Genomic DNA, 19226 nt, shown 5'->3' with positions numbered 1-19226 from the left:
CTTATCTAGGCCTTTCTGTGACCAGCCTTCGTCCTCCTCCCCTCTCTTATTAGGGGACATGGATAATACAAATAAACAGAAAACAGAAAATAAAATAACCCCTCAAATTTATGATGATAAGGTGACTCTGTATCATTTCCAAGGTCTGTGCTCTTTAGACAAAGTTCTTTCTCAAATGTTCTTTCTCAAGCTGGAAACAGCACTTTTGGGTATAGTTCCTGACAAATTGCAGAATCCATGACTTTTAGGGTTCGCCAAGTGTTTGACATAATCTAGCCCAACCTTCTTGTGGTGCAAGATGTGTCGGAAGGGAATTTAGAACTTGCTTCATTTAAAAGGTAACTCTTCTCACAGAATAGACAACATGAAAGAAGGTAAAAGAAGCTCTAACACAGAACAGAAAGCTGGAGGTGACTTATTCTTGGGGAAATACCAGTATCATGAGCTTTGTGTCCATATGAGCATTCATCACTCATTCCTTCTCTCATTTATCAGCTTTTTCCTAAATGCCCACCCTGTGTCAAACCAGGTGCTGGGAAATACAGAAATGAATACAACCCAGATCTAGTCCTTGTGGAACCTACAGCCTAGAAGCAGTGCTGTCAGTGCTGAGACTCCTTCCTTCCTTCAACAAACATTTAACAAGTACCTGCAATGGTCCAGTCACCGTTCTAGACACCCAGGATACCATGGAAAACGAAATAAACAAAGTCCTTGCCCTCAAGTTGCTGACGTTCTAGGAGGTAAGGGAGAGACAGACAATAAACTAACCTGGATCTGTGCTAGAGGTTCCTCTTGGAAATGCTTCACAGTGGAAGTGGTGCTTGAGCTGATATCTGAAAGTGGAATAGGCACTTACTAAGTAGCAAGGTAAGAAAGACATTCTAGGCATAGGAGAAACCATGAGCAAAGGTACTGAAATATAAAGTAGCCTTACAGGTTCAGGGAACTGCAAGCTGTTCATTCTGACTGGAACTTAGGATGTAGGGGAAAGAACAAGAGCTAAGAGTGAAGAAGCAGGCTGAGTCCAGGTCACGAAGGGACCTACGTGCTAGACCAAGAACTTGGGGATTTATCCTCTAGGAGATGATGAAACGCCCCTAAACGTTACTAGCAAAAGATGATATGCTCAACCTATGTCTCAGAATCCACTCCTATACGTGGAAAATGGGAAGACAGGCATCAGGACTTCCACCCTGGAGCCCCATGTCTGTGAGCAGGTGCCCCTGGTTCTGAAGCATTATTCACTCCAACAGGAGCAGAATGATGTTTGAGGAGGAGGCCTGCCCAGAAGCCTCTTTTGCATCCCTCTGCTAGTGGTACCCAACACACAGCCTGTTACCCATAGGAAGCAGAGAACAGCAAGTAGGGGCCTTTCACCCAGTTTCTCTTGAGAGACACAGCAGAACAGCCACTCGCCCCTTACTACATAAGGAAAGCCCTTGTTTCTCTAGGATCACCTGGTTTCCAGAGCCTATGAGAGGCCAACCTCCTAACTACTGACTTTAGCCTCTCTTTATGACCCTGGCTGCTTTCATCCCTTCTTTCCTTCTTTCCTCTCTCTCCTTCCTCCTTGACACTCTGCTGGTGCTAGACAGCAATGAATCCCCAAGACCACCAGGAAGATGACTAGTACTTAAAGGGCCTACCTCCCACACAGTTCACCAAGATGTCTGCATTTAATCCCAGCCTAGAAATCTATCTTATGGCAGAAGCAAGTTTGGGAGGAGAGGAATTTGTTTGTAGTGTGAGCCAAGGGAATCTTTGTGTTTGTCTTCTCTGAATTTGATTTGATCATGTATGTGGACAGACTCTTCAAATTTTTCTCCTGTGATATTTAAATAAAGCCACTTCTATAGCCTCCCTACTTTATCCCCAAGGCATCAGCTTAGAGAAACAAGGTGTGTGTGTTTGAGGCATGCCATTTTCTTTATATGATTTGTAGAGGTGACTGGCCTCAAGTCCCCCCCGTCATATTGTTCTGTCCTGGGCCCAGGCTTCAGGTATGATGAGACTCGTCAAGAGCAATGTGGACAGAGAGGCTTGGCCTGTGCGCTGGCCTGGCCTGACCACCACGGCTGCTGCTTCTCACTCTAGCATTGTAGCAGGACCAGTTTTGAGGAGAGGAATGCAACAACTACTTTGTTTCTGCTCTGCTAGAAAAATATTCTTTGTTCCAATGATTTACAGACTCTCTCGGCTGTCTCTTTTAATCAATTTAGATGTCTAGACACCTATTTTTACCCCTCTGTTGAGGACATCTTGTCTGACAAGAAAAGGAAAAAACAAAACAAGAATTCTTAGGCATAAAGAATTTGTCTTGGTGAAAGTTAACTATTTGTATACATTTCTGTCTAACTCCATACTCATACTCACTCACTCTACCACACTGACCAATGGAGCTGGTTTCATCTTAGGTTTGACAGACCAGCTCACAAGGCTTGCTGAAAGAAGCTGCCCCTGCCCCACCCTACCCCTGCTCTCTGTACCGTTGTCCTAAGAGGCTGTTGGATTTGATAGGGTGCTGGCTGAAGTACTCAGTCAGCTGTTCTTGCAAATCCAAAGACAGTGTCATCTGAGGACTTTGAAGGCCCTGGGATGAGTAAGCCCATGGCTCTGGTGTGGTAGGTATAGGCCCCCTGGAGTCAGGTTTGGGAACCAAAGCTCAGTCCTCATTCATTCATTCCCCGGATAGTTATTGAGCACCTGTTGTTTGTCAGCCACTGTGCTAGGCACCATGCCATATACTAGGGATAGAGCAATGAATAAAAGGGACATAGCCCCTGTCCCCATGGAGCTTATAGCCTTGAGACTGTTGAAAACTGGGGATTCACATCTGTCTGTCTTAGCCTAAACAACTGCTCACGCATCTGGAGCCAGGCAGGGCCACGTGTGGTTCTGTCTTCAGGTCTATGGCAGATGCAGAGCTGGGCTCCCAGTGACATAAGAATTTAGAAACTTGACAGAGGGCATTCTGAGGACACAAAACTAATTAAAATAAAATGCATAGCTTTCTAAAACTACTGATGGAGTTCCTCCTAAATAAAGGGGATATTCAGGATCACAAGTAGATCTTAGCATAACACCAGGATTCAGAGAGTATGAGTAGGTAAAACAGAACTTGACCATTTTCTGTTTTGTTTTCTTGAATGTAGGTGAATTCTAGAGAGCTGGAGACTTTACTATAGGATACCATGGTTGCATCTATGATAGGTGGATAGATGGATAGCTAGATTTGGAGAAGGGGCAAGAAACTGCTATAAAACCTTTTTCTAGTTTATTTCTATTATTTGGTGTCATGGTTTTGGTATGGTCAGGGAATGAGCTATTCCCATATAAATGAATTTTGCAGATGACCAAACTTACCTTTAAAACATGATGTTTAGAGCCAGCCCTGATGGCCTAGTGGTTACACCTAGTTCAGCGCTAACCACTTCAGTGGTCCAGGGTCATTTCCTGGTCATGGAACTACACCACCCACCTGTCAGTTGCCATGGTATGGCAGTGGCTCACACAGAAGAACTAGAAGGACTTACAACTAGGATATACAACTATGTACTGGGGCTTTGGGGAGAGAGAAAAACAGGAAGATGGGCAACAAACATTAGCTCAGGGTGACTCTCCCTGCAAAAAAAAAAAAAACACGATGTTTATTTAACATTAACTATTTGTGATCATTTTTTAAATATTACAGTTTTCTGCCTTCTTAAATTATACTTAATATATTATATATTTTTTGATGCCATAAAAAAATGAGTGCCTACTATAGTGTTAGGTACATGAGAATTATCATATATATGGAAGCAAATTTTTAAATTGTAGGATACTAAGTAAAGGTAATGGGTTATAATTAATAAAATGTTTTACTTGTTATGCTCTCAAGACCAACTGAAAAGGGTAGAGATATTTACTTTTACACTAAATGATTCCAGGCAACTTTTTGAATTCTCATTTCTTCTTGAAATAATTTTAATTCCCACCCCTTCACTTATAGTGTCAGCTGATGCTTCTTCCTGTTGTCAGTTTACCTATCTCCAACAGTCTCCTTCTAATTTGCTGATTCCAATCTACTGTAGGCTGGAAAACCACTTGTATTAGACTTGCTTCTGAAATATGACTTGGTAGACTGAAGTGGAGCTTGCAGAACTTACCTGTGAGTAACTGACATGAGTTTTGTTGAAAGACTGGGCACTCTGTGAGGGTAGGGGTGTCACTGACTTGTTCATTACTCCATTCCCAGTGCCTCACACTACACTTGGCGAGAGTAGATGCTCAGTAAATATTTGATGAATGGACTAATTTGTCTGCCCAGCAGCCTACTTGCTCGCTTCCTGGTTCTTGGCTGTATTCCAGGTGGTCACAGTTGGAGGAAAGGGGCCCTCCGAGTGAGTAGAATCAGGCTGTTTTCCATTTATATAACATGATAAACTCTCCACAGTTCTTCCTAGCCACTCTCCTTGGGATCCTATGAAGTGAGTACAGCAGTTGTCATGGTACAGATGTGAAACCTGCAAACTCTCCCCAGGCCTATTGCATTTCTAGACCAGACTTAGGACTACTCAGTACCCAACTTCTACTTTCCTTTTTTTCTTCTTTAATTTAACTGTTGAGGAAAACTGTTCAGGTCTTACCAAGGATTAACTTTATAAATATATTATACATGACAGCATTTGTTTCAAAAATGTAAGACCAGATTTTCAGGCACTTAAAACCCGGAAGGCAGCTGACTGCAAGACCATCACAAGACAATGCTCATTTCAGAGTCACATGTTCCAGCAGTTCACTCCTGAAAGTCTAGCCCCATCACCAACCATTCCTCTCGTTCAAGTTCTTATGACTGATAGTTTGAGACAAACCCTTGGCACAGCCCAACACATAACCAAGAACTGGTTATTTGATACCTAGCCAACTAGAATATAGGTTTTTGAAGAAAGACCTTTTGTGTTGGTTTAATCTGTGTATGTCAGTTGGTTTAGTCCATTTAGAATGGCTGTATTTCATACTCATCTTCATGTGGGCTGGCAAAGTCATGTGAGAAGCTGGCTGGCAGCCAGTCATGAGAATGAGCTCAGCCTGGTGACAGAGAGCCCCTCTGCCCGGGAAGAGGTAGCCTCATGAGTCTGATACCCTGGATGGGCCTGAGAAGTGAGAGAGAAGCCAGCACTCAGAGTCATAAGAGTTTTCCAGGCCCAGCTCCACCAGTGACTGGCTGGGGGGACCTGGAACAAGTCTCTTAAACTTTCTGAGCATTAGATTTCCTCTTATAAAAGAGTATAGTTATCCTTGTCTGCTCACTTCAGAAGGTGTTTAGAGACTCAGATAATGTAGGTAGAGGGGCTTTATAGACTATTGAGTACTGTCTCTGCCAGTGACAGGCTTCCTGCTGTGTTGGATTTTGCTGAGGTTCTGGTGATGTGTTGTTCCAGAAGACTTTACACTCCTTCAAACCAAGTGAGAGACCAGTGTCACCTACCAACCACAAAGGGGGAAGATCTTTTCTAGACCTTTCTTTACAACCAGTCCAGAGAACCCTGAGTTGGTGCCCAAGACCCTGAGGATCCCAAGCCCAACTTCCTTCTAGGGTAAGAGACAGCTTATCACCAAATCTATTCTTTAGGGATGTCTTAGTCAGTTTGGACTGCAATAACAAAGTTCCACAGTTCCAAAGTTTCTCACAGTCCTGGAGGCTGGAAGTTTGAGATCAGGGTGCCAGTCTGTTGAGGTTCTGAGGAGGGCCCTCTTCCAGGTTTCAGACTACCAGCTTCTCATTGTATCCTCAACTAACATAAAGAGAACTGGAGAGCTCTCTGGGGTCTCTTTTATAAGGTCACTAATCCCTCATGAGGGCTCCACTCTCATGACCTGATCACCTCCCAAAGGCGTCACTTCCTGATGGCATCACATTGGGGATTAGGATTTCAACATATGTATTGAGGGGGAACACAAACATTCAGTCTATAACAAAGGACTAGATATGTAGACCTAAGGCAACATGATGTGGAGACCACTGAGGCCTCCAAGTCAGAGAATGGCATCTGTACCTCATGAGAAGAGATGTGGTGTGATTCTCCCCCAAGGCAAGGCACAGATGAGTTTGTTAGCTAGGGACCCTCTATGGTTTTGATTCATTCATTCCAGTAACTTTGATGACCCTAGCCCTCCAGCAGAGCAATGGAGGGCATAACAGTAAAGGACACAGTTCCTTCCCTCTGGAACTGGGAATTAAGCTACAGACACCTAAATATGTAATAGCTGCTGCCACGTCCTTGGGTTGAAAAAGAGAGGCTGTCTCTGGCTGTGTTGCCTGGGAAGACTTCCTGGGCTTAAGGCTTTCCTTAAGTGCTTTGAGGGAAGCTCATCCTGGGTCTGAAGCAGGAGCCCACAACACCAGCCTATTAGCTTTGGCCCTTTCTGCTGTTTTCAAATTGACAAGTCTAGCACAACAGCCTCAAAACACACACACGGAGTAAGCTAAGCCTCTGCTTCTCTCTGCCACTTACCTATGTTTCTTGGACTGTGCCTCTGCTGAGATTTTCTTTTCAGAGCTGTCAGAATGCATTTCCTACCCCGCCACCACAAGATCCTGGCAGGTATCCCCAGCACTGTTTGCATAGCTCTCTCCTGTGCAGGTAGGGCCAGGGAGAGGCTGCAGCAGTGGCTTCCCAGGTGGCATGAAGCTTGCTGACGAGTCCCAGCCAGAGCAGGGCCTGCTGCTGCCATACCCCCTGTTCTAATGAGCAGCCCTTATGGTGAGGTAGAGGTGGGACAATGGAAAGCATTAATTAGGCCTCACACTGGGAGGGGACTTCTGGTCCTGCAAGTGTATAGGAACCAGATCTTACAGGAGAAGTCTCAGCAGCAGAGCTGGTGAGCTAACCAAATGCTCATAACTAACATTGGTGTTTACATTGTGGTCACAGGCACTTTCTCATTTGATCCTCATCTAAACCTTGAAGGCTGCCATCTACCCCTGTTTTATAGAAAGGACCATGAGGTTCAGATTTGTTAACTGACCAGAGCCAGGTCTAGATCCCAGGGCTACCTAACACCATGCATCCTTGAGCCTGCAGATTCATGGCTTATGACCACTGAGAGACAGTTGACCCAGTCAACTCTGAAATACACCCGGTTAGTGAGGATAGCCTTTCTAATGAAACATTCTGGCTGGTGGCAATGAGGAATCAGTTAGAGCTGTGTTATGGACTGAAATGTGTTCCTCCAAAATTCATATGTTGAACCTTAACCTCCAATGTGACTGTACTTGGAGATAGGGCTTTTAGGAAGTAATTAAGGTTAAATGAGGTCATAGGGTAGGGTCCTAATGCAATAGGATTGGTGGCCTTATAAGAGGAGGAAGAGAGAAAGAGATCTCTCTTTCCACACACACTCAGTGAGGAAAGACCATGTGAGAACACAGTGAGGTATAAGTCTGAAAACCAGAAAGAGAGCTCTTACCAGACCCAACCATGCTGGCACCCTGATCTCAGATTTCCAGGCTCCAGAATGGTTAGAAAATAAATTTTTGTTGTTTAAGCCACTCAGCCTATGGTATTTTGTTATAGCAGCCTGAGCAGACTAAGACAGGTTAGTACTGAATCTAAGAGCTGCTTCTCCCTGCCTAAAATTCCTCCACCTACAATTTCCGGGTGCCCAGATTTGATGCAGCCTTGAAGGTCCAACGCACCTTCTCAGTGCAGCCTTCCACGCTCATCTAAGTAAGGAGTAATCTCTCTCTCCCTTGGGGTCCCCCAGTTCTTCCTTATTCTCCCCTCTCTGATGACCCAGGCTCCTTTGTATTATTGTCGTTTGTGTACATACCTCATCTCCCTGAGAGCTAAAGCATGATTCCTTTCTGCGTCTTCTATGGCACCTGGCATAGGAAGCACTTAGTAAATGTCTGCTGAATTTAGAGCTCTCTTCTGGCTCTCTCTCTTGGTACATCCAAGTTATACTTCACCTGGTAGAAAGCACAAAGATTGGAGCCAGAAGGCCTAGTGGGTGTCAGGGGTCAGCAGATGAAAGAATCAGCATGTCCACTTGTCTACTCCAAATTCTTTCTTTCTTTCCTTTTTTTTTTTTTCTTTACCAGATTCCTTTTTAATGCCAGCATTCAGATCCTCCTGGCTGTCTTTCTACCAGGCTATAGCACCCACTGGCAACATACAACTTTGCTTTTTCTAAAGCCCCTTTCGTTTTTCTAAAATTTCCCAGAATTTTAATAATGTTAACAGTTCCAAAAAGAAGAAGAAATGTGAGTCTTTCCCTCTCCTTCTCTCTCCCTTCTATCTCCTCCTCTCCCTCCCCACCCCCCCCCAATCCCTCACCAATGATACTAAAGGAAAAAGTGGTGACTACCAGGGCATTTGGGTAAAAGGTGCCCTTCTTCAGTGATTGTAGAATTATGCCCAGTAGCCTCTGCTTAAAAGACCAGAGGAGTGGCCTTGTGCCCATGATCCTGTCTCCAGAGAATGATCAAGGACAGATCCAAGAAGGCCTTGGAGTACTCTCTCTTATGTTCTAATACAGTCAAATAGTTTCTGTATGATTTGTTTTAAATTCAAAATGTAGGAATCTTATTTTCAGTGAGAAAGAATATCTGTAAAGATCCAACATCTTTGGTCATGTTCTCTTTATTTGGGTACTAGTAACACAGTATGTTCACTTTATGAAAATTGAGCTATTCACTTAATTGCTTAATGGGTGTGCATGTTATATTTCAATACAAAGTGGTTTTTTTTTTTTAATTCACCACTTTAAAACCCAGAGCAATTGAGCAGTTTGTCCAGGGTCACACAACTAGTTGGTGACTAGAGTAAAGGCAGGAACCCAGATCTCTTAGTTCTTTAGTTAATACCTATTTTAGAATTGCACCTAAGAGCAAGTGGAAAGTTCAATTTCAATCTCTTTTGATCTGAATGTTGCTGGAAATTCCCTTGGTTTCCTTGGAGCCCTGCTCTGCATCTGAAAGTGAACATCATACTTGAGAGGGGGTTTCTCATTATTATCAGGGCCATACCAGCTGCCTACCTGCTATCTCTGATGATTTTGACCACCAAAGAAATCTAGAGCCAGACCTCTCCCTCCCCTTGGTGCAGTGCTCTGGAAAGGGGCTCTGTGGAAGCCCCTTTATGTTTATATTGGCCTTTGTGCCCTGAAAGGAGGGTCAGCTGGCCTAGCCAAGCTCAGGGTGGTGCCCACCTTAGGCCTGGCGTCCCACATAAAGTAGAGGAAGATGGCCACAAATGTTAGCTCAAGGCCAGTCTTCCTCAGCAAAAGGAGGAGGATTGGCAGCAGATGTTAGCTCAGGGCTAATCTTCCTAAAAAAAAAAAGGCATCCCTTTGTCTGGATAAACATCAGTTATTGATTTAGTTACAGCTCCATCAGGAAGACAGATAGAGGGAAAACATATTGTAAATATGAGATTTCCCTTAATTGTGTGTATTCCTTTCATTCAGCAACACGTTCATGTCCTATGATGACTCTCTATTGACTTTCTACTGACTTTGGAAAGCTTGAGCGGTCAGGTGACGTTTGACCACTCTAGGACCTGGGAGTGAATAACTAGACGAAACAAAACTGAGCCCTACCTTCACCCCCTACCTGTCAAAAGCCTCTCAGGCAACTCTCTCCCAGTGCCTCAGGCCCTGAGAATCAAGGTCAGGCTGTGTGCATCCCAGCCTTGCCTCCCTGCCCCTACAGAAAGTGCTTTAGCCTAGCTCAGCTGACCATTCAGCTATGCTCATGACATCAAGCTGCCACCCCTCTGTGCCACAAGCCCACCTGAGTTACCCAGGAGTGGTCTCACCCACCATGCCTCAGTGCTACAGGATGGCCCTTCCTGGACCTCCTAATCCTGTTTCCCCAACAATGTTTGAAATGTGGTTTGAAGGACAGTGTCAACTAGATGTCCTTCTCTAGCTTACAGCCAAGCCAGGGGGTATGGCTCTCACCAACCCTGGTGGACCCCTTACCTGTAACCTGGTTAAGTTCTGCCATAGGTGGTCCTATGGGTGGAACTCCTTGCTCCAAGGTAACCAAACTTCCTACCTCCATTTGTGTCTTCTGCAGCCCAGGTACTTAAAAGTAGTGGCCTCTGGCGGGTCATCTCACTACACTGCTGCTGACCTCTGTAAACTCACTTCATCAAAAGGCAACTGACAGCCAGCTCTGTTCCTGGAGCAAACTGACAGGCCCCTAAGGGACTCTGCTTTACCCCAGAAAGGGTCAGGAGACTGGGTAGAGTAAGTTCCGGTTAAGCTCTCATGTTCTGTGCTCATTTTCCAGGAACCAGGTGTTGCTGTCTTTGAGTTAACATGCTGGCCAGTTTAATATCTTTTCAATTAGTGAATCTTCCAATAATAGTATTTTAACAATGAAGTTGCAAAGAAAAAACTTGTTCTTAATTTTTGTCCAAAGCGAGGAAGGAGACTTCTAATAATGATATCGTTATAAATTCTAAAGTGGTGATCATTTGGCTGTGCTACAAAATTTATAGATAATAACTAAAATAAAGATTTAAGTAAATGTTTTATCAATAAAGTACATGATAGGGCATATTTTTCTCAGCCAGTGTCAGAAATGGCAGCACATAGCCATGTGCTGAATTGTCACACTGAGAGTCTTTAAAATTCCTGCTGGATTTGAAGGTATTAACAAGTCCCTATCAACATTCTCTAAAGGTTTTTGATGTCATTTTAGCTATTGAACTAAAATATGTGAACTATTACTTTGTTGATTTTGTTCTTAAACCAAACTGCATTATCATCTGAGAGTGTGTTCTTAAAGTATTGTTAAAAGTGCTTTGAAAACTTGTAAATCCCTGTAATTTATGTTTCTCTTGCCTCTGCTGTTTCATTCTGTCCTTCTGGTTTTAATTTGAATGCAGTCCTGTCTGGGTGTGTACCTGTAAAATTGTGTTTTTCCAAGTACAATTTACAGTCCTGACCTTAGATTTTACAGTGTTCCTAACCTTCCATGAGCTTCCTCCTATACCAAGAATTGAGCTTTGGGTCACCCAGCTCTTTCATATTAGAAGTGTCTAGTCAGGGTTACTTGAAACAGATCTGATTTTGACATTTCTTAGTTTATCATGTAGGCCTAGGGAGTAAATTAGGAGGGCTTCCCTGCAAGCCCATTAATTGCATTGCCCCATTTCTTAAAATGTACACAGTTGTAAACCTAGACTGCTTGAAGACAACAGTCTCATTTATCTAAACAATTCTCCTTTTAGCTCAATGGCACTGATGGAAACACAGATAAGGAGTATGGATTGGAGGAAGGATCTTTTGGAGACTGCTTGCTGAAACCGTTCCCATTCCCCTTACAATCCCCTTTTCTTTCCAGGGCTTGTCTGCATACAGAATAGATCTGTCTACATTCAGTATCTATCATGAGCTAGGCTAGAGGACGATGGCTGTGGGCAGGGCTAGAGGAGTGGGTATCTTTCTTGTCAGTGAGCTCTTTGCAGATTTTAAGGAATATGGCTACTCTGCGTGTATGGTGGGGAGTTGGGGTGGGGAGGTGCACTTTGTTAAAGCAGTGTGTGTGAATCCATTTCATAGGCATCCTCTCTCCATAGCAGCTGTACCCTTTATCATGGATTATAATAATTGTTAAATGGCTGCATAACTTTTGGAATATTTTCCTTAGGTTAGGAAATGAGATTAATTTATTTTCTGCTCCTTTCAAATATCACTTAAATTAAGCTCTGGTGAGGAGTTAGGAGCCTTTTTTTTCCTCCTTACACTTCTTCAGCGTCTTCTCCATGGTTCTTACTGACACTGTCCTGGGGGTGTGAGGGGTCGGGAGGTGAAGGCGAGGGCTGTTTGGCAGTTGACCTGGGATTCCTCTTCTGTTTCAGGTAATTGTACAGTCTGGCCGCCACCCGACGGTGCTGCAGAAGCTCTGCCAGTTGCCCTTCCAATATTTCAGTGACCCACGGCTGATCAAAGTGCTGTTCCCTTCACTTATCGCTGCTTGTTACAACAATCATCAGAACAAAATCATTCTGGAGCAAGAGATGAGCTGTGTTTTACTGGCCACGTTCATTCAGGTACCTTCTGTGTTATGCCTAATTCTCTGGCTTTATGTATAAGCTAATGTGATTGAAAAGTAAAAGTGAACCAGCTGTTTATTCTTGCCATCCACAGTACATTTTAAAACCTTCACATGTTTCTGTGCTTGAAAATTAATTTCTAAAATATCAGGAGAGCAAAACTGGGGTTGTGTGTTGTATAATTTCTACTTGGAGGATTTCAAGCAAAGGATATTTTTCCAGTTAATGAAATGGTAAACATGCACTAAGGAAATATTTTTAAAAGATTGCCGACTTCTTTAAGTCTGCTCCATTCACCTTGCTTTTAGAATAGTTATAGGGAATAGACAGTGATCGCTCAAGAACAAGTAAAACTTCAGTTTATTTTTAAATTTTTAAATATATATATATACACACACACACACATACATCTTTGTGTGTAATAAAAACCTATCATATTGCTTTTTTAAAAAATCTAAAACTTTTAAGTACGGCCTTACATTTTTCTGATCCAGTTAAATTCTGTAAGACTAGAATCAGAATTAGTGCTGTAGCAAAGCAAAGCAATATTTTTGTATCTAAATTAACTCAGTCAACTGACAGGAGAAAAATCAAGTTGGCTATTCTTTAACATTTGCTAATAGTTAATCCTCTGATATTTTTTCCCTATCATTGTAGATCATTATTTGCTGAAAATCTTCCATCATAAAACCAATGTGTTTTTGCTCCATGACGCATATGTGATTAATAGACAATGTTTTCTGTTTATAATAATGAAACAGAAAGCAGATCTCTATATTAGTGTTGTTCTTTACTCTGGCTAATACACCTATATCACTGCTGAAAGGCTGTGGTAGTGCCCCGCTGGTTGAGATGGCTAAAGAGGCCCCGAACCTTCTTCCCCTCAGACAGCAGTTAGTGCTTTACATTTTTTAAACTATCCTCTATTAAGCGATCAACTTAGAATAAACACAACTATATCAATTATATTTAGAAAGTTTTATTTTCAGCTTAATTGTTCTGTTTGAACCTGGGTTCCATTTTCTGGAAAAATTTTCAAGGTTATTCAGATCTATAGGTAGGGTATGGATTTTCAAAAAATGTCTTATCGTTAAATTAAAATCTTAATAAAGTCTTATATAACCATCATATCAACATTCAAGATTCTTCATATATTCTTAGAGCCTTAGGATTAAATTAAATAGAAAATACATTATAAAGAATTTTAAGATTGTGATCTTTTTAAATTCAGATTATTCATTCTTTCATTCAACAGATAATTTTTGAGTGCCTGCAGTATGTTAGGCACTGCTCTAGTTGGATACAGAAATCAATAAGACAGATAAAAATTCCTGCCTTTATAGATCTTTCATTAAAGTGGGTCAAACCAAAAACAAATAAATAAGTAAAACAAATAGCATGTCAGATGGTGTTAAGTGCTGTGGAGAAAAGTAAAGCAGGAAAGGGGGCTAGGGACTGCCATTGGGGCGGCGTGCAGAGAGGCCTCAACCAAGACAGTGATGGCTGAGCACAGACAGTGTTGCATCTGTACCAGCTTAGTCCCTTACATTTTCAACTGCTTGGAAAACAGTTTATAAAATACAAATGATATCAGAATCTAAAGTGAAGATCATATATATTACTTGTTTTCATCTGGTATTGATCTCAAAGTACTTCTAAATCTACTCTTTTCTATTACATTTAATACACATTTAAATGTAGTTTAATGAAATGTAATACATTTAACATACATTTTAACAAATTTTGTAAATGCTACAGAAATTTATTGCAATTTTCTTGCTTGTTTGAGACAGTGTTAGTGGAGTTAAATGAAGTGGGTTTTTTCTATAAATAATTATGCTCAAGGGGATGAATATACATTGGATTTTAGTCTATAAAATGGTTCTTCAAGGTCTCCATGTGTTAGATTCTTAATAGTCACCAGAAAATGATATTAAAAATAGGAGCTGATAGTTTGTTATAGATTTCTGCAAATTTACATATTATATAAGACATTTTTCACTTTCCATCTAAAAGTAAAATTACCAGACTTTAAGATTTAGCTGCAGAATATATAAGGGCTTTTATAGTTATGCTTTTAAAAAATGTTAAAAATCTGTCAATATTCTAAGACAATAAATTTGGCTAAAGCATTTAGTTTGTTAGATGCAAAATAAAGTTGTAGTTTCCACAGTAGGCTGCAACCTGGCCCTTGGTGATACAAGATTCAACAGTCATCACTATTTATTTTTAATTTATGAGAACCTGAACTACATAACATCAGTTTCTTCGGCTTTTATATTTGGGCTCCAAAGTATTCATGCAAAAATAGTTGTCTCGGAATTCAGAACCATTTTTTAAGCCACCCTCAGCAAAATTCTCTTTTCATGGCATTGGAATAAAAACACGTTTTTCATCTCATACAGGATTTTGCACAGACTCCAGGTCAGGCAGATAACCAGTCTGATCAGTCCAAAGGTACGTCTCTGTTGATATGAAATATCTTGCATTTGTTAGCTGAATGGACATGTTTCTCACTCCTCCCTATGGAACCGTTAGAGAAATCAACTTATTCTATCACCTAAAATATTTGAGATTCAGATATCAAGGATAATTCAGTGAGTAAAGAAATTGATTTTGTAATCAAGTGTGAGTGCATCAGAATATACAGACAAATCTATGGAAGTAAAAGAAAAGCACAAAACATCTTTGTGTAATTTATACTCACCTCATGCAAGATGTAATAAATGGTGAATAATTACTAAAGAGCCACTTTGTAATGCAGGAGACAATCAGATCATTAATATTGACCTACATTACTCATATAAACGCTAAAATCACATAGGTTTTACCCTGTGCATATTCAGAATAAAATTACCAATAATAGTAGCCCATATTTTCCCCCTTAATTCAAGTACACGAATTTATTAAATTGAAAATGTAAAATTGTTTTATATGGAGAAGACAGCCATCAGATTAGCAGAATTCAAGTGCCAAAAAATTAATAAGCTTTTTTTCCTGTAGCATTCCTACTGAGGTGTTTCCTGTGATCAGAGCTGGAGATACAGAATTGTAAAGTGAATTTTTATTTTTTTAAATATTCTGCTACCCAGACTGTAATTGAGAAGTACAAGTTGCTCTTTGTCTGGCTGCATGGCGGTATCTCTGATTAATGAGACCCTAATCCAGATTTTCCCTAATTCTTCCATTAGTTTGATAGTCTTTAAAGTGGCCAGAGACAGCAGAACCCTCTGGGGCACCCACCAAGTTGCCCTTACTTGCTGGGGGCTCACTTTGGACTCTGTCACACACACACCAAAAAAAAGTTATCTATAGTGAGCAGGTGTTGAAAAATACCTAGAAGAGAATATAACTAAAATTGTAACAATATCATGAAAAATTGTCATGTTTTATTGACTCAGCGAAGTAAACAGAAAGCTATGTTCCTTTTTAGAAATTCAAGTCAACATCATAGTCAGCACCGTTTGTCTAAGTCAGAATTAGTGTGCAAGTTCAGTTCTGCCCTCAGTCACAGCCTCTTTTTTTTAAAAGCTATTGATCAGCATAATGTGTTATTTCTTACAAAATAATTTTTTTAATTTTTAGTATGTGAAAATACCTAGAAAACCTTCTAATGTATTTAGTTTTAATTATACAGCAATTTTTTGCCAGTAAGAAGTACAGACATTCTTTTTTCCTCCTCTTTCTCCTGACCTTAAGGATGAGTCACCATTTGCTTCATATCTGGCAGGCGGAGTCCTTGGGCTGCCTGTGTGCTCGGTGGGCTGAGGCCCGTGGGAGTTTTGACCTTCTTTCTTTTCCCAGGGACCATCTTCTCTGAGTTTCATGCTTTCCCCAATTAACATAGGCTTAATCCACAAAACAGCAAATGGAGAATTGGTCTCTGCTTTCCTCAGAAAGAGTCATCACTATATTGGTGACAGCTCATAATATGCTTACTTGATTAAAAAAAATGATAATGCCTCATTAAGTTGCCAGTTTGCACCTTAGACATCTGTTCCCCTTTTGCTTAGATTAAGTGCCCATAAAATGTTTCAAGATGTTTTGAGTTCATTGCCCAGGTGAACCTCTAAATTCTAAGTGTTAAAGCAGCTTCTGGTAGCAACATGTTCTTAGTGCCGAGGAAGAATTCTGGTTTTCAAATACTCCTTGCTCAATGACTGCCCAGCTCTGTGTTTGTTTTGCCTACATCGATAGCCAATAAAGCTAATTGTTCCCTCTGAATGCCAGATTTGAGCATTTTAAAGTTATATTTAAACTAAAATCATGCTTTAAATTAAACAGACTATTTTAGAAAACAACTGTGAAGTTTATGTACAGACTTACCCTTTCAAGGATGGAATATATGACTATCATTTTATTTTGTTCAACATGCTTATTTTTTCTCTATTTTCTTACTCTGGAGTCCAAAACCAATTCTTTTTTTGTAATCTTTTATGTAGGGGTTAATGTCTGAATATGTTAGAACAGAATAGATTATGATTAAAATATATATTATATATTTTATACTATAGATATAGATTGATCTTACATAAACTTGTATCATAATTTATTTGAAGTGTATGTCTCCATTTTGTACTCATATCAAAATAATTTTTTTTTTTTTTTGAGGAAGATTAGCCCTGCCCTAACTGCTGCCAATCCTCCTCTTTCTGCTGAGGAAGACTGGCCCTGAGCTAACATCCGTGGCCATCTTCCTCTACTTTATATGTGGGATGCCTGCCACAGCATGGCCTGTCAAGCGGTGCCATATCCGCACCCAGGATCCAAACCTGCAAACCCTGGGCCGCTGAAGCGGAACCGTGTTCACTTAACTGCTTTGCCACTGGGCTGGCCCCTCAAAATAATTTTAATTTCTTAAACTTTGAAGAAGTGAACTCATTTTAATTCAACTCTTTTCTTTTTTTCTCTCAGGAAAATGCCTTGGTTCCCAAGACTATCTTGAGCTGGCTAACAGATTTCCTCGGCAGGCCTGGGAAGAAGCCCGACAGTTTTTCTTAAAGAAAGAGAAAAAATAAATGTTTTGGTTGATTTTGTATTTGGGTACTCTCATTAATATTTTAAATTGTTCAAACAAACGTTCTGTTTCTTAAACTCATTTTCACATGTTTATACTCTCCCTGGCACTGTAGATATGGTATATACTTTGCACTATTTATAATGACTGTAGATACTTTAATGTTCTTTCTAATTCTGCAAGTTGAATTTATCTCATTTATGCACCGTATTTTGGAGTTTGGTAACTTCCATCCTATGATAATATATACTTTGTATTTGTAATATGGGTGAAATTAGACATAAAATTAGCAAGTTTCTTTTGTTCTTCTTGTAATAAAATAACATTCTGTTTGCAATGGTGACTTTTGTTGTTAAGGCAATACAAATTTGAAAAGAATGTTAACTCCAACTCCGGAAGTATCTTAAAGACTTAAAGTCAACCTGCTATAAATTTCCCTTTTTGGAGTAAAGATGTTTGTAACACTTTTACATTCTGTTATGTAATACATTTTAGCGGCTATTTGAAATGAATTTGGAGCACTGTATTCCTTGGTCTGCCGAAACTTCCCTAGCAGCCAATACTGAGCCTCCTATAGCATTGCTGAACTGAAATTATTTTCCAGAGTAAAAATTAGTGATGCAAGAAGATCAACCACAGTGAATCACCTTGAAGTATTTTCTCAAATAACTGTAAAATAAAGCAACGCTGAAGTAAATGTAAAACAGGTCCCAATGGCTCTGAATAAAAGTTTTAAACCACTTCAGTGCGCGGCTCACAGTGAAAGTGAGAAATGCTTGCCCGGAGAGTTTTCACGTCTTGTTCTCACCGTTTCTCCACCGTAAGCCAATGGTCAGTCCTAAGCCGTTCACTGAGTGACATCGGTAATAATTCTGTCGGCTAAGGATCAAACATCACCAAGAAAAAAGATCTGGTTGGAAATAATTGGTCTGAATATGTATCAGATTCAAGACTATGGGAGGGAGGCTGGAAAAATGCAGGTTTCTTAAAAACAAACTTACCTACCTATTGTTCAGGACACTTCTTTTGGAGCCTCACAAAGCTGCCAAGTTACGTATGTGCTGTTGTTACTTCTTTGCAAATCGAGAGAAAATAAATTAAAAAAAAAAAAAAAGGCTAACGCATCCTTGTGCGCTCCGTCCTCCCGCAGCCGCGGGGCCCCGCGTCTTCCGCACGCTAGGGCGGCGGGGTCGCAGCCTAGCCGGGGCCCCGACCCGAGAGTCTTCCCGGGGCCGGAGGGCCGGGACCGCCAGCTCCGAAGCCAGTGGGACCGGCTCTCGGGAAGCTCCTCCCGCCTCGGCGGAGCCCACACCCAGGGCTCGGGCGGCGACTCGGCCGGGAGCGCCGGGGAGCAGGACCCAGGACCCACGACTCCCGCCGCGGCGCGCGCAGAAACACCTGGAGCCGCGCGGCGGGGCTGTGCGCCGCGCCCCCGGAGGCCAAGGGGCCGGGCTCCGGCGCCCGCACCCTCCTCCCGGACGGCGGCCCCGGATCCACGGCGGCCCGAGGTAGCGGGAGGAGGCAGGTGTTCGTGCCTGCTCCTTCGGCAACCAGGAGCCGTCCAGGGCGCCCCAACCAGGAGATAGTTCCCAAATCCCGTTTGCCCCAAGCGTCTTGTGGTGTGGACGCAGAATCCCTGTAGCTGAAAGGAATAATCAAATATTTATAGGATTTCCTGCAAGAAGCTCCACAATAGAATATACTTCTTATCTGGTCGGAAATTTGCCAAAAAACCATAAATAATTGAGCTAGCTGTGATTAACCTCCCAGAAACGATACCAGAATTCGCAATTAAACATTTAATTGAATGGTCTCACTTGTCCCCCTCGTCCGGGAGGGGAGAGGGGTTGATAAAAGACAAACCCGGCTCCACCTGGCTGGGGAGCCTGCGAGGACCGGGTTTGGGGGCGCCTCGGTGACTCCCGACCGGCGCGGTTTCTGTAGGTCTCAAGTCTCTCCTTCAACGTTCGTTCCGCCGGGCCAGAGTGATTTAGGCTCTAACTCCCCTGGGTTTTATGACCTCTGAAGTCTCCAGGGGTGGGGAGAGCGCCGCGCGCAGGTGAGCGCCGGCACATCTTGCTCGAATTTGCGGGGACGAGTGCCACGCACTGGCTTTCTCCCGGGGCGGGGGCCGCATCCTGGATCTCTCGAGG

The 19226-nt window shown here is 41.9% G+C and overlaps 1 protein-coding gene across 50 annotated transcripts in view; it reads left to right on the top strand.

Annotated features, from left to right (window-relative positions):
• Positions 1-18188, top strand: part of SCAPER (S-phase cyclin A associated protein in the ER) — a 521170-nt gene extending 502982 nt beyond the window's left edge. For 47 of the 50 annotated variants that reach the window (XM_070573827.1, XM_070573718.1, XM_070573923.1 and 44 more), the window contains 3 exons: positions 11862-12053; positions 14462-14513; positions 16971-18188. In XM_070573827.1, the coding sequence (XP_070429928.1) occupies positions 11862-12053; positions 14462-14513; positions 16971-17074 (348 nt within the window). In that variant the 3' untranslated portion in view covers positions 17075-18188. Of the gene's footprint in view, positions 1-495; positions 744-5426; positions 5583-11861; positions 12054-14461; positions 14514-16970 lie in introns of all 50 variants that reach the window. The other 3 variants (XR_011526452.1, XR_011526476.1, XR_011526453.1) reach the window with 3 other exon arrangements.
• Positions 18189-19226: the final 1038 nt, after the last annotated feature.

The sequence above is a fragment of the Equus przewalskii genome, chromosome 1 (genome assembly GCF_037783145.1).
Source record: "Equus przewalskii isolate Varuska chromosome 1, EquPr2, whole genome shotgun sequence".
NCBI classification, from domain to species: Eukaryota; Metazoa; Chordata; class Mammalia; order Perissodactyla; family Equidae; genus Equus; species Equus przewalskii.
Note: the sequence above shows the minus strand (reverse complement) of the source record. Positions and strands in the feature narration are given on the sequence as shown.